General features: G+C 29.6%; 3 protein-coding genes and 1 pseudogene across 3 annotated transcripts; all 4 read right to left on the reverse strand.

Annotated features, from left to right (window-relative positions):
- Positions 1 to 2631: 2631 nt before the first annotated feature.
- Positions 2632 to 3655, reverse strand: LOC124930953 (60S ribosomal protein L21-1). The gene is made up of 2 exons (XM_047471330.1): positions 3345 to 3655; positions 2632 to 3078 (listed from the first exon to the last, which is right to left on the reverse strand). Exons 1-2 carry the CDS (start codon positions 3579 to 3581, stop codon positions 2821 to 2823), a joined length of 495 nt encoding a protein of 164 aa, XP_047327286.1. The 5' UTR covers positions 3582 to 3655; the 3' UTR covers positions 2632 to 2820.
- Positions 3656 to 5835: 2180 nt separating this feature from the next.
- On the reverse strand, positions 5836 to 6949 carry LOC124929678 (annotated as a pseudogene).
- Positions 6950 to 11604: 4655 nt separating this feature from the next.
- Positions 11605 to 12252, reverse strand: LOC124929679. The gene has a single exon (XM_047470079.1). It carries the CDS (start codon positions 12250 to 12252, stop codon positions 11605 to 11607), a length of 648 nt encoding a protein of 215 aa, XP_047326035.1.
- A 3004-nt stretch (positions 12253 to 15256) lies between these two features.
- LOC124929680 (keratin, type II cytoskeletal 1-like) lies at positions 15257 to 15973 on the reverse strand. Its single transcript, XM_047470080.1, has one exon. It carries the CDS (start codon positions 15971 to 15973, stop codon positions 15257 to 15259), a length of 717 nt encoding a protein of 238 aa, XP_047326036.1.
- Between the last annotated feature and the right edge of the window lie 290 nt (positions 15974 to 16263).

A 16263-nucleotide genomic window follows, 5' to 3' on the forward strand; every position in this document is an offset into this window, starting at 1 on the left:
TCCTGGTTCATCAAAGTATGTGCAAATGTCTATAGAGGAGATATTCTCCACTGGTTCATAGACTGGTTTTACTGTTTTGGTCATAGCCCAAAGGTTTTACTAGAAGAAATCAAGGTTCTATTTGATAAATGGAGCGAGGTATCTCCCCAACTTCTGAGAAAACAAGAAGCTAATTTATATATTGAAATAATAGCTTCATGTTTCTTTTTTACTGAATTTTCCATTCCATGGATTTGGAAATGGATTCCTGAATTTGGTTATACCAAAACAGGCATTCCCTGTATGTTTAGGTCATCTCATTATAAATTTTGAGATAAAATGATGAGAATAGATCAGAAAACAAAGGAGCGATTCGGGAAGGAGACAATGGACCTCCTACACCAGTAAATAAGTATGTATGAAGAAAAACGACAAGTAGCGGAAGCACCGTCCCCGTTTGATTATATCTCCAAAAAATTTCGAATGAGGTCAGAGAACTTATCAAAGAGTCAGATGATATCTGCATATATTGAAGAAATGAAGAAAGACTTTATGTCTAAATTTGAAGATGATAATAAATCAAACAAATCAGATTCAACTATGGCATCTGATTATCTCCAAGACGCTCAAAGTGATGTCGCCATTGAAGACATTTTCGAAGCAATCAAAGACACCTTGGTTGAAAAAATTTCAAGAAAAGACGTTGGATCATCATCATCCAGCCAGTTCAAAATTTAAAGAAAAACAAGATCCGAAAGATGCGGAAAAAACTTATCCCGGGAATCCCGGGAGGGACTGTTTGCAGAGGAAGAAGACAAGATCCGTAATTTGCGAAAAAACTTATCCCGGGAATCCCGGTAGTCACTGCTCAAGTTTTTAACTTTTGTTTAAATGTTTTACTATAAATAGTTGTTTATGTTGGGTTGGAAGGGGAGGCGAAAACGACCCTTGAAGTCTCTATTGTACTCTCTAACACCATCACCCAGTTGTAATATATTTGAAGTATCATCAATAAAAGTTTGGAGGACAGTGTGTTCATCCTTCAATTCCGGGTACGTTCCAAATCTTACTACGTATTTAATTATTTGTTTTAAATGTCAAGCCTAATAGGCTAATCAAATTAGGTGTTGATCATGACCGCTAACTACCCTACCTAAAAAAAAGTAATTAATAAAAAATTAAAGTTTATCTTAGAAGTTTGAATAGACATCTAGCAAGGATTTGAAGTGTCGATCCCTTTTATAAAATGGTACTTTAATTTTGTGTTCCTGTTTAGTCCTATTTGGCCACTGTTTTAGCATGATGGACATTATGAAACTTTAAATTAAAGTTAAAGTTAAGTATTATAATTGGTTGATGCCTATATATATATATATATATATATATATATATATATATATATATATATATATATATATATATATATATATATATATATATATATATATATAATATTAAAGTTTAAAGAATTTATGTTTAGCTCTTAAGTCAAGCCTCTCCCTAATTTTCTCCATCCCAAAATCAACCCGTTTATTTCTTATTCCAACTCTCAACATCAACAATTCAATCCTTCTTTTTAAAATAAAATAAAGAAATGGTAGATAAAATATTTTAGATATAGATTGATAAGAAGAAGAAGAAATGAACACGGATGGTTTTGAGATGGATGGAGAGAAATGAAAAAATGTTTACACTTTTTTTATTTTATTTTGTTTCAAGTGATAAAGACATGACATGTCACATATGTAAAAATAATTAAATAATATATTTTTTAATTTGGTACCTACTTTAAGAGTGTATTTTAAAAATCACTTGTGAATCTATTTATTAAATGATAAAGATTGTAATATTTATAAAATCTGACTACAAATTAAAAGTGGGATATAAATTGACAAACTAAATGTTAAATGTGAAGAATGATAATAAGAGATAAAGTTGTTTATCAATCTGATAGATAACAATGGCCAAGTTCTCTTCATGCACCACCAACAGCTTCAGGCTCACATTTGTTTTCTTAGGTTAGTACTAATTTTATAATTTGACATGTTTTCATTTAGTAAATAAATTGGAGTGCTAATGAGAAGATATTTATATGTGTAGGACTTATGATTAATGGTGATGAAGGTCAAGCTCAAGATAGGATACTTGCTTTGTCTTAAACAATTTGGGGCATACCCAAATTTAAATTTTGGGTCCTAAAATAAAAAAAATAAAAAAAAATTAATTTTAATAATATAAATTGAGATATAAATGATTAATATATTATAATACGAAAATAAGAGATTAAAAAGGAGAAAAATAAATTATATATATAATATATATTTAATATTAAAGGAGAAAAAAAATTAATAATATAATATAAAAAAATGTGAGCCCTGTTATTTTGATTTTAGACTTTACAGAGAAAAAGTTAGTCAATTTTGTTAATCAGAATTCAGAACATAAACAAATAAAGATTACAAAACAAATTCAAATCAATTGGTACTAGAAGATGATTCTAGTGGGATTTTAGAGTGATCTTATCATGAACAAAATGTGAAGGATTTGATATGTATATAATAAAACATTTTAAGATAATTATAAGAACTTTTGGAAACAAATAAATATTTGTTTGATTTAGTATTCATCGAAATTCCAAACCCAATCACCATGGAAAGACAAGACCATACAAATTTCTTTGATAATTTGTCAGAAGAGAAATTACAAGGAATGTCAAGTCTATAGTGTAAACAAAACTTTGATAATTCACTATCAGTGCTTTGATTCATAAACAAAAAGAGTCTTCAACCAAAGAAAGAAAATCGGATGGAATACAAAAAAGAACCAGCTAAGAAACCTAACCTAGTATCCACCCTTGAGATCATTGACAACATCATATGGAATAGGAGTGACGGTCTCTAAGGTGGCACCCTCAACCATGAAGCCTGGTTTGGGTCCTTTTGGTTGTCTCTTAGTGCTTATGACCTCACCTCTTGCTTTAGCTTCAGCCTTCAACTGGTCATTCTTCTTGATCCTCAATTTGAAATCCTCATTACATCTAGAAGGCTGCACGTGCTCTATCCGAGCATGGATCCTTTTCTTGATAATCCTGTTACCAACCTGATTTATGTACAAAATCTCACATCTTTTAGTTTTTGATAGATACAATCCCAAAACTCAGAATCAAGTATATGATAACCAGCTCCATCATAAAGTAGCAAAATGGTAACAAAGAAAACATATTTATGCAACCCTAATAGATTTTAACTAAATTCAACAGACAGACAGACAGACAGACCAATGCAGAATGAATTGCAGACAGTTAAGGGTATTTCCAAATTATAAATGAGCAAATGAAAATAGAGGAAGACAACAAAAGGGCGGACCTGTTTGTTGATTTCAACGCCGATAGCGCGCTTGGTAACGTTCCAGACGCGGCCAGTACGACCATGGTAGAACTTGTGGGGCATTCCCTTGTGAATGGCTCCATTGACCTTGACATCGACATATTCGCCAATGCGGTAGGTTCTCAGGTAAGTGGTCAAATGGATGGTACCCTTCTTGCGGAAGGCCCTGGCGAAGAGATCCCTCGTTCTCGACCTAAGACCGTGACCCGCCGGCATCCTGTCTCTCTTTCACTGTTTCTTTCTCTGTTGATTCAGGGCGACGAGCGACGGCAGTAAAACCCTAGAATTGTGTGTTCAGGTATATAAATGGATAATAGTCCACTACAATTGTTGTTACTTCATTGTAGTAACATGCTTTACATGGGCCGATTGGCCTTTAAATTAAACAGATTTTTACTTCACTTATAGGCCCACTAAAAATTACTTACATTAAAATCGAAATTTTACATAAAATATTAATAATAATTAAAAAAAATAATATATATATATATATATATACTAGTTAAAAGTACTAATATATATATATAATAAAAATTATAAAGTAGGCTGAATTATTTATTTATCAATTTTGATGAACAGTCTTAAAAATATAATATATACAACATTATATTTACCGGCTTTATATCGGGGGAATTTTGACAAATTTCCCTTATAGTAGGCTTATTTCCAAATTTAGCATAGGCATAATAAATTTTGTAAAATTAACCTTTTTGTCATGGGTAAAAGACAATTCTACCCTTAATTAAAAATTTGGGTTATTTATGTTTCTTTTCCCCCCTCTCCTCATTCCCTTTCAGTTTCTCCTCGACCATTTGGTTTCCTTTCTCTCATTTCAGTTTCTCCCATTTCAGTTTCTCTTCCGACGATCCAAGCGAAACAACGAAACAAAGGAAGCCGATCGATCAACTCCCCGAGGTCAACGCCGGAACGCCTTCATCATTTAAGGTGAGTTATGCCCGTTTTTCCATCGTTTTCCTTGCAATAATGCTGAAACGAAAGATTGGTTTAGAGTTTAGGGTTTGGTTTAAGATTTTAAATGGTGGCTGAATGGTTTAGGGTTTAATATGCATTTGTCGTAGGCGTCGCAGACGAATATGCATCTGTCGTCTGCGAATATGCATCTGTCGCCTGCGAAAATTGCGCATCTGTCACCTGCGAAAATTGCGCATCTGTCACCTGCGAAAATTGCGCATCTGTCGCCTGCGAAAATTACGCATTTGCGCCTACGAAAATTGCATTTACATGTGTTGAGTTCTTGTTGTTGAGCAAAAAATAAAGTAAAATGTTATTGTCCTTTGTGTTTTGTAAGATAAAGTATCATTTTTTTTCTTTGTTTTTTTCAAGGAAAGTGAACCCTGCTTCCCTGAAGAAGTACAGTGATATGGGGGAGAAATGTCTAGAGGAGCATGGGGTTGACAGGCCGTCAATTGGAGATGTTTTGTGGAATTTGGAGTACGCTCTCTAGCTTGAGGAATCTTCATCGGCTCTGACAGAACCGAAAGACAACAACACGAACCATATTCAAGGAATTGCATTGAATCCTCCACCTATGGAGGCGTTTGATAACAACAGCGCAAGTAGGGTGGAGGGTGCGAGTTATGGGGAGGAAGATGTGGCGACAAGTGTTGTTTTCTCGCAGCTAGTAAATCCTCGTGAAAGATAAAGGTTTTTGCTCGTGAGAATTGGGTGCATTTATACTTAAAATTTGTTATTTCTTTCTTATCATTTGGTGATAATAATATCTTAGTTGATCACTGAAAATTATATATATATATATATGTGTGTGTATATTGGATCTATGTCTCTTCTACGTACATTGCTTAGAGAAATCTTGTCAGTTGAACTAGCTCCATAAAGGTTCACAATTCATCTAATACTCTATAAGTTCAGTCATTCTACAATTGTTACATTATGTGTTGACTCACTTCTCCTTTCAAATCAGATAAATCTGGATTTTAATCTATGATGGAAACTAGCTTGACGATAGCTGAGTCTTTGTGATAGTAAACTACTTAGTAAAACAGGACAGACACCTTTTGTTTTTGTTCCTACACTGGAATATTGTAAAAGGTATTAAATAAACTCGTCAAAGATGTTTAAAAGAAAAATATGATTGAAACAATATGAAATGAGTAGAACACAGTAGAAGAATTTGGATGCATCTTTTTTCTTTTGGATTTATGATTGATTCTTTTGTCTTCATACTCGCTACAAAAGGCATAGAGGAACTTTTTTTAATATAATCATCATTTAACATAAATTAAACTTAATATGTCTCTATTTTTTGGTAACTTACTCAAATGATATAATATATGTTTTATTTATTTGATAATTTATTTTAACAAAAATCTCAAGATCTTAATAAAATCAAAGACAAACACAAGTTACATCCCACAACATAATTAACAAAAATAGAACAAAGTTGACATTATTCATCATCTTCCCACGACAGAATACAAACGAGATGAAACTACTTGACTTTCTTCTTCTCCTTGATTGACGATGAAGATGATACAACACCAATTCTGTAGGGGTCGACACTGTAAGTGTACTGCTGAATAATGGCGAAAAAACCCATCTCCAGACACACCAACACATTCTGATACGCCTCTTCAATTTGCTCCACATCAATCCAAATATGATGGGATTTTATTACCCCATGGCAACTAGAATCTCAAACACAATCCCCTGTTTTGTTTGTACACAATAGATTGAATGATTCACAAATATAATTATTTGAATCCATATTCAAACGGAAGGTTAGAATATTACCTGCCAGAAACAGAAGAAGACAATTCCCTTGATGCACAAAATTTCGTTAGAGGGCTATGTGGTTTCAATTCTTTATCAAACACATGGTAAAAGATCACAAGAGAATACAAGGCAAGTGAGACTGAAACGTTTAAGATAATAGTGAATGTCCAGTTAATCCAACTCGGATATATTCCCATTCTTTGAAGAACTATCATCAAGATTGAACATACAAACTGCCATGTCCACTACTTTAGAAGCTTTAGCGATTGGTTATTCAACCGAACTGTATGGGGCTGCAATTAGTATAAAAAGAACCACATGTTTGAAACAGAGGAAATAAAATCTTCAAAAACTACACCCAAAATAACAAGTTTTACCCACCTGAAAGAGAATCATTGGAAACGAGTGGTGAATTTCTCTTCCTTTTACCCCATCTGGAACTATGTTCTTTCTCAAGGATATGTTCCAAATAGTTATACATCAACGCCATAAACTTAGCAATCATCTGCATTTATAACAACAACAGAATAATCTCCCATTGGAATTACAAAACCCTTAAAAATGTTTGATACTATACTTACCAAAGTTTCATAGCATTCCTTGATTTATTCAAGAAAAGTAAAATAAGAACCGCTCCATGTAAATTGTAACAAACAAGTGTAGGATACAACAACATATAAAGGATCCATGAGAATGATAACCAATATAGCATTTTGTTCCTTTGGTTCCCTCCAGCATAATATATGTGTCAAGACTAATTAAGTAGAAACCAACAGTGTAATCACCAAGCAACAAGTTGTTGCAATATAAGTCATTTGTGATGAATGCATATTTCCTTAATAACTGAGAACCTGCATTACAGTTTTAAAACTTCAACCCTTAATAACTAGATTTGTTGTATTATTCACGGGCAGATTTCAGAAAATTTCATGAGATTCTAAATCTAAAAGTTAGAAATAAAAGTGTATGATCAAAGTAACTAGGATTCCGAGTAGAATCGCGCAAACAATGAAGGTTGTGAACTCCGACAGGCGAAAAATGTATTTTCGCAGACGACATATGCATTTTTCGCAGGCGACAGATGCATTTTTTGCAGGCGACAGATGCATTTTTCGCAGGCGACAGATGCATATTTCGCAGGCGACAGATGCATTTTTCGCAGGCGACAAATGCATTTTTCGCAGGCGACAGATGCATATTAAACCTTAAACCATTCATCCACCCCCAAAAACGCTAAAACCCTAAACTATTATTCCATTTCAGCATTCATGCAAAGAAAATGACAGAAAAATGAGCATAACTCACCTGAAATGATGAAGGCATTCCGGGGCGTTGCTTCGGGGAGTTGATCTATCGGCTTCATTCGTTTCGTTGCTTCGCTTAGAACGTCGGGGGAGAAACTGAAAGGAGGGAAAGAAAAAACAAAGGTCGGTCGAGGAGAAACGGAAAGGGAATGAGGAGAGAGACGAAAAGAAATAGAAATAACCCAAATTTTTAATTAAGGGTAGAATTCTCTTTTACCCATGGAAAAAGGTTAATTTTGCAAAATTTATTATGCCTATGCTAAATTTGGAAATAAGCCTATTATCAGGGTTATTTCGTCAAATTTCCTTATATGGGTCATTTTTTCCTATTTATTTTTTATTTAAAAATAAATTATTTATATTATATATATTTATTTACAAAATCTATATTATATTAAAATTAATTAAAATGTTTAAGCATAACAATAAAAATAAATATTAAAATAAAAAATAAATAAATAAATGTTACTCAATAAGTTATCGAACTTATAAATATTTAGAAGAACGAGTAACTCTACGACGGACTCTACTAATTTTCCAAGAATATCAAAAAATTGTCATAATAATATTATTATAAATGATATCTCATTATCTCACCAAGGTAACCCAATGGTTATAATCAATTTAAAAAAACAAAATGTCACAGGTCAATTTTAACTAAAAACGCTTTAAATAGAAGTGAGGGTCATAGTTGTAATGTGTCACGCTAATCCTCCTTAATTCATAAAAAAATATCATTATGGATGATATACATCGGACGAGTGCAATCACTAAAAGTTCGACAAAAAGCTAATGTACTAGTCACTCATCGACAATGCAAAAAAAGTGAATTGTCGATTTAACTTCATCGTCACACATACTCTAGTTACTAACCGTAATACAATATTTTTTCATGCACATATCATCCGTAAGAATACTACCGTGAATAATGCTTCATCTAAAGAACGAAATCTTAGATGGAATATTTGACCCTTAAAGTTTATGCCAACAAAAATTATATGAAATCGTCCTAACGAACAATTTGTAGCAATACCCCACATAGAAATTATTCAAGTATTGTCAACGTATATCGTTAAGTTCAAACGGGGACCCTTGTTTACGTCCTACCAAAAGTAAAACTTTATTATGAGATAAACTCTCCATATTGTTTAATCTTCTTTTATATTTAAACCAGCTAGCGAAACTACTAGATCGATGATCAAACATATCATTAACGGTGGCATTTGTGTGTATATATATAACAATGAAAACAGGATACGTCGTCGCTAAACTTTTGACAATACACCAAACGCCGTCTCAAAAACTTATCGTAAAACTATTCTCATAATAAATTTAGACTACTTACAAAATTTTTCCACATAAAATAAATCTTTAAACACTACATCATCCTACTGGATAATTAAACATTTGGTGAATAACCTATCCGATCATGATCCTATTCAAATACTATTAGGTTAGTTACAAGTCTAATTTAAATATATATAAATAATTATTTTTATAAATTTAATTATTTATATTTAATATATAACAACATTTTTAATCTAAATCCAATCTCTTTTACTCCTTTCCTATATAACCTACATGTATAACATTCACTCAACTAAATTAATTTACTTTTTTCCATTCATTTTCAAACTTCAATTTTCAATTTTTTTACAATTATAACTTTCTATTAAATAAAATCGAAATTTAATTATTTATATTATATAGATATATTTAAATTATTTTTATAATATATATATATATATTATTTTTATTAATTTAATTATTTATGTTTTTAATATATATTTATATATTTAAATTATTATTTTATATAATATAATAAATATTAATTAAACAGTTTCAAATACATATTTTTTATTACACTATTATTTATTTAAAATATATAAATATATATTAAAATATAAATAATTAATATCTTCTTTCCAAGCAAGTTTATAAAATAAGAGATAAATTATTATGTATACATTTAAAACTCTTAGATAAATTTTATTATTTATATTTTAATATATACATTTAAATTATTATTTTATATAATATAATAAATATTAATTTAATTATTTTCATAAATACTTATGAATAGTATAAGAGAAATGATTAGGTAAATAATTAAGTGGTTCAATTTAATTCGTCAAAAAAATAATCAATTTCTCTCTTCTCATCCTTTATCATTTTATCTTTTATCATTTTTTCACCGTTAGTGATGTAGTGACACGTCTCTTCTCCGTTTCATCTCTCAAATTTTATTCCTCCATTACTTCTCGTAATATAATAACTTAATAATTAATAAAAATTATTACAATTATCTCCTTTTAAATTATTGTAATCTTATTTATTATTAAAAAAATAAATAAATAAAATATTAGATAACAAATAATATGTTGGTTGTCATAATTAATTTTAGAATAAATAATATATGTGTTAATATTGAAAAAGAATTTTGTAAATAAATATAGACAAAGTGACATTTTAAATTATGTATATAAAATTAACCCTCTTCATTAAATTCAAAAATATAATTAGAAAATGAAATAGTCAGGAAAAATATTATAAAGATTAGTAATACTAAAATATTTAACAAATAGTTTTCTGATTAGTAAATATTAATTATATTATATAAAATAATAATTTAAATATATAAATATATATTAAAACATAAATTATAAAAATAATAGTTTTAATATATAAGTATATATAATATAAATAATTAAATTTATTTAATAAAATATTATATTGTAAAAAATAATATTTAAAAAACTGAATTTCAACTTTAATTAGGTTAGTTTGTAATCTAAGGAACAAGATAAGATAGTTTTTAAAAATAAATTCCAAACAATATTATATTTATTTTTTATAATAAATATTTTTTCTAAGTTATTTTTTTATATTTCTTATGCAATATTTTTTTTTCTTTTCTACTTTATAAGATTGATTATACTAAACTGTATTAGGATTATAATTTATGTTCTTTTCTTCTGCATACTAATTTACTAAATTGAAAAAAATATGAAGATGGTAAATATCCTATCAAAGAATAGAGAATAAAATAAAGTATGAGATCTTATTAATTTTATCAAGTTAAATTTCAATTTCATTATAATTTTCTTTACATCTGATATGGTGCATGTTTAGGTTTAGTTGCGATTTTGGTAGTCTTGGTTTTAGAAAAAAAAAAAAAAAAAAAAAAAAAAAAAAAAAAAAAAAAAGAAAAATGAGAGAATGACGTGTCTAAAAGATATAGGTCAAGTAGAATGAAAATAATAATAAAAAAAATTATTTTTTTACTAATTATATTGTGCCACGTCATTCTTTCTCCTAAATTACCTCTACCTATAATTTATTTAAAAAATTAATAATAATGAAAACAGATTTTTATTCAATATAATTAGTTATTCACATAATTTGTAAAAAAACCCAGAATCAAAAGTTATTAACATCCTTATTTGGGCTTGGTTTGATATTATTGGGTTTTAGCCTTTTAAGACTTTAATGAGTTTTGTCTTTAAAAAATTCTTATTTGATAAAAATATTAGTTATCTAAGATTTGTTTAATATAAATTATTAAAATATTTTTTATATTTAAAATGACTAGTAATAAAATAATAAAATAATGTTATTATTAAATAATTTTATAGTTAGAATGATATTTATATGAGAGATTTTTTTGTTTTTTTAAATCATAAAAAGACTAATACGTCATTGTTAAAATTAGATATCTACATGCTAAGATGAATTCAGCCAAAAAAAGTTAATTTATTACCTACGACTTTTTTTTATTTATCTTTAACTTTTTTTAAAATAATATTTATAAGTCTCCTTTCTTTACACTAAAATTTATCTTTCTTATCGAGCTTATTTGTCATTTGTTTTTTTTTTCTCATATCCTCAAAATCCTTATCACTTGTGACATTCGAAATTGAAATTGTATATTTAAAAATGAAAATGAAAACTATGAAATTAAGAACAAAGATTTCGAATAGATAGATCATAATCAAACATGATAGTCAAACATAAAAGAAACATATATATTATAATATATATATTACTAGACATGATCTATATAACTTTTTGAATAAACAGGGATTTCATTGAAAAGAAACAAACATAATTCTGATAATCTCTGTTAATCAAACATTCTATGATCTGTCTAATTTATTATTTGGATGGTTGGGAGTCTGTAATCAATTCCTACGCCCAATACCAAGCCTGAGCTCCAAATCCAATTCTTCTTCTTCATTCGCAACAGCAACATGATCAGCAATATCAGTAACAGTAGCACGACCAACACGAGAAGAAGAAGATCCAGCAGTCGAGTTTTGGTAGGTGACAGGGGTTTCAACAGAAGGAACAATAATCGGACCGGCATATGGATAAGAAATCGGGGGCGCCATGGAAATGGGATGTGAAATTAGCGAATTAGAGGAAACATTATGAGTCCTCCAGTAGGGGTGTTGATAATTCATGGGGGGAGGAATGAAGGGCATTAAAGGCATGCCCCTACAATAACATCTAGGGACTGGCTGCAAAGGAACCAGATCACCAGCAGAAGGAGGCATGAACTGCGAATGCTGGTGGCGGTTGCGGTGGTGGTGGTGGTTGCGAGACACCCGGTCGTGATGAGTCCGGCTGCCTCCTGCCTGAAAACGATTGGCAATCTGATGACCACCCAATGCACTTCCAGAATTGAAAGTTTGATAGCAGAAAATGCACATACACATCCACTGGTCCATCAAGGAGGGATCCACGAGGGACCTCACGTTTCTCCCCCCGTCGCCCAAGTAATAGTCACCGTTCCTTCTGCCTGAGCCATTTCCCCCGAGGTTTTGCATGTCTGGTTCTACTGTTTTTCACTATAAAATATGCTATATTTATACACTAAAACATAGAGAAAGTTAAAGAAAGTGAATACTTTTTATAAATATATTTTACTAACCACACCCTATACTATTTACTATTTACTATTTACAAATATCATTTTTTTTTATTCAAAAAAACCCATATAGTATATGACCTTTTATTTAGTAGCAAAATCAGTCAAATTATCTATTTATTTAACCTACTCCATAATATGGTTAAGCATAAATTATGCTTAAATAATCATTTGATCCGATATAAATTATAGCGCTACCGACAAAACACCTTTAAATGAATACTATGATTAGTTCAAAATCGAAACCTAACAATCAATTTAATTTATATATATACGACAAAAACGTTAAAAAAATAAAAATGCGGTTATTACCATTTAATTGCGCAATCTTTTCAATGTGGTAAAGAATTCAAAATAACCTAATAATTCATATCTATGTTCTCTTAAACTAATTCAATACTTAATATTACAAAATCATAGAAAGTATATACTCTAGGGATTTTTTGAAAATAAAAAAAGTCAAGTACCAAAATGTATTTCACTTGAAAAAATAGATCATGTTAAAACAATTACTATTTTTTCTTACATGTGTAAATCTAATAAATGTAAGGATAATCTCAGCAAAAAGTAATATTAATGGTTAGAGATAATATAATTAATTAAATAAAAATAAAAAAATAAAAATACATATACTTTATATAAAATACATCTTTTTACCCAATAAAAATAGTGTTGGAATGATTCATGTATATCTATTTATTACAAAAGTAAAATAAATATGTGGTGATATTCACAAAATATATCTTAAATATATATCCATTAATTGTACTTTAATTATATATATATATATATATTTATATAAATATTCAAACAAAAATCATGGAGCCTAATTTGAACATTGGTATTTATCCTAATAAACTTTTCATTAAAATCTTCAAAGTTAAAATTGACAACTGTTTTTATCATTTGTTATTTAGATTTTTAAAATCTTAATTTAATCTATTTTTTATATGCTATTTTTGCTTTTTTTTGCTTTATTTAATATATTTGTTGTTGAGATTTTTCAAATTCTGATTCAAATTATTTTTTTAAATTATTTTAATTTATGATAATATAATAAAGAAAGACTTTTACTATTATAAAAAAAAAAGTATATATATAAATATATATTTACATAAACTTTTTAATTTTTTTTTTAAAAAGTCAATGAAATATCATTTATTCGTGACGACAAAAGTGATAAAAAAACACAAATGTTTATCTAATTACCAATCACGCCTAAAACACAACGAAACAAAGTTAACCATTTCTTAATTATTACTTATTACCTCTTTTCACTGTTTTTGTCCTAATTTTTACAGCAATTAAAACATACTTTATTTTATTTATTACGATTATATAGTAATAACCCAATTTAAATTTGAAGAGTTATATATGAATAGATTACTTAGTATATAAATAGGTTTAAATATATATATATATATATATAGTTAGATACTCTAATTATTTTTTAAAACAAAATTTATTTCATAAATAAATTAAAAAAAGTTAAATACAATAATATATATATAAGCAATGAGAAGCCGATAACCATCAATTGAGGATGAAACAAAAACAACTAGAAATGAAAATCCTCCGGCTAAAATGGTGTACAAGTGACACTATATCAATAATGCATCAAACGGTTGATAAAAAAAAAAGCTTACCTTTACACAATTAAATGAAACCAAATCGAGTCAAATTTTACAGAACATAAACAAGCTTATTAGTGAAACAGTGACGATGACAAAACTAAAAGTACATTAAAACAAAACAAAACCTCACTTAACCTCACATGGAATATGCTCACATAATTAAATACTCTACAAACTAAACTTAATTATATACATAAATTTGTAATTTTATCATATTTTGTATTTGTATCAAAAAATCCTTTGATAGCTTACAATTATTAATGTGTTTTTGGAGGAAAATAATATCAATAACAAATGTTTGACCAATTTCAAAACTTAGGTAAGTATATATGTTTGTATCAGTAGAGTCCAAGACTCAAAGTCCACATGCTCTCGTCTTTTAAAGTCTCAATCCCTCCTAAAAATAAAAAATTATTATTATTATTATATATATATATATATATATATATATATATATTACTTTATTTAAATGACTTGTTATTTTGTGGATATGAATATATTTTTGTGTGAAAAGCTTAATAGTTCTATTATTGAAATGCACATTATTATTATTATTATTTTTTTTTGCAGAGGATTGAGATAGGATGTTAATGCGGACACTAATAGTTACTAGTGAAGGCAATAAACGGACAATTTTACACAATTTTTTTAGATTATATTTTAAGATAATTTTTTTTAGTAGATATTGATCATATAATTAGCTTTAGGCTACATGCTTTACCAACTAACAATTTTTGTAAAATAATGCGGTCTTTTGAATGTATATATCATTTTCTTTACCTGAATTTCATGTTCATATATAATTTTACAATGATTAAATGATCATTCTTTTTCTAACTGTAACTTTGTCTAGCTCTAATTCTATTCTATATGTTGAGTCCATTCTTTAAAACTTGTAAAAACAATAACATTTTATTTTATACTATTATATATATTTAGACATATTTGGGATTATTGAGAAGGAGATGGGTAACTAAGATGATCGTGAATCAACCCAACTCACTCATGTGATCTTTCTACAAAAATAACTCAATTGTAAATCTTGAAAATTAACAAGAATTATGGTAATGAGATAGATAGATTGTAATAGAAAAGCCTAAATGTAATTAATCTATTTGTGCTATTGGAATTTAAAGAAATCATAAATTTGAAATCCAAACATAGAATAGATAGATAGATAGATAGATAAAATGGTAAACAAAACATGTCCTAGAACTTAGAATGAAAACATGAAATAAAGATAACATTATTGAGTAATATTTCTGGTAATCAATTCCTACTCCCAATTCCAAGCCTTAGCTCCAAATCCAAATCCATCTCCTGATTATGCACTAAACCAAGATCAACACCAGTAGTAGAAACAGGAACAGTTTGGCCGCCATGTGAGCCACCACCACCACCACCGCCGCCACCACCACCACCGCTACCACCACCACCGCCGCCGCCACCACCACTACCGCCACCACCACCAGCCGCGGCCGCCATTTGCTGCTGAAGAAGAAGACCACGATAATAATTCACGAACGGGTAATTAAAAGAAGGGTAATACCCGCCAGCCCGAGAATGAAATCTCGGGTCTGGGCCAGAACCCAGGTCACGAGGAGCCGTGATCTGACTCCGCTGGCGGGGCACGCGGACATGAGGCGACCGTCCAATGATGTTAATGTTGTCACGCGACTCAAAACGGTGGGCATTCTGATGACCACCCAATGCCCGACCCGAATTGAAAGTTTGAGAGCAAAAGATGCATTTATACTGCCACTGCCCCATCATAGACGGATCGATCCGATATATGTTTATGCCGCCTCCTCCTCCGCCGCCAAAGTTGTTCAGGCCGCTGCCGCCGCCGCCAAAGTAGTTCAGGCCGCTGCCGCCGCCGCCAAAGTTGTTCAGGCCGCTGCCGCTGCCGCCAAAGTTATTAGTACTGTCACGGCTGTACCCGGAGCCGGAGCCGGAGCCGGAGCCATATCTTCCAGGATTTTGCATGTCTCCTGATCTCAAGGTTATTAATTAATTTTACTACTGATGAGTGTAAAATGTGAACTAAACTATGCTATATATATACTAGAAAAAGAAGAAAAAAAAAATTAATTTTTTATTTTTATGGACATGTATAGATAAGGGACACTCCTAAACTATTAATTTATCACTCACTACCACCCTATACTATTTAGTACTAATTTACAAATACCATCATTTTAATGGATTTTCTTCATAAAGTTTATGACCTATTTTTTATTAACAAAATCAATGAGACTTCATTGCAGATTATGTAT

The sequence above is a fragment of the Impatiens glandulifera genome, chromosome 3 (genome assembly GCF_907164915.1).
Source record: "Impatiens glandulifera chromosome 3, dImpGla2.1, whole genome shotgun sequence".
Classification (NCBI taxonomy): domain Eukaryota; kingdom Viridiplantae; phylum Streptophyta; class Magnoliopsida; order Ericales; family Balsaminaceae; genus Impatiens; species Impatiens glandulifera.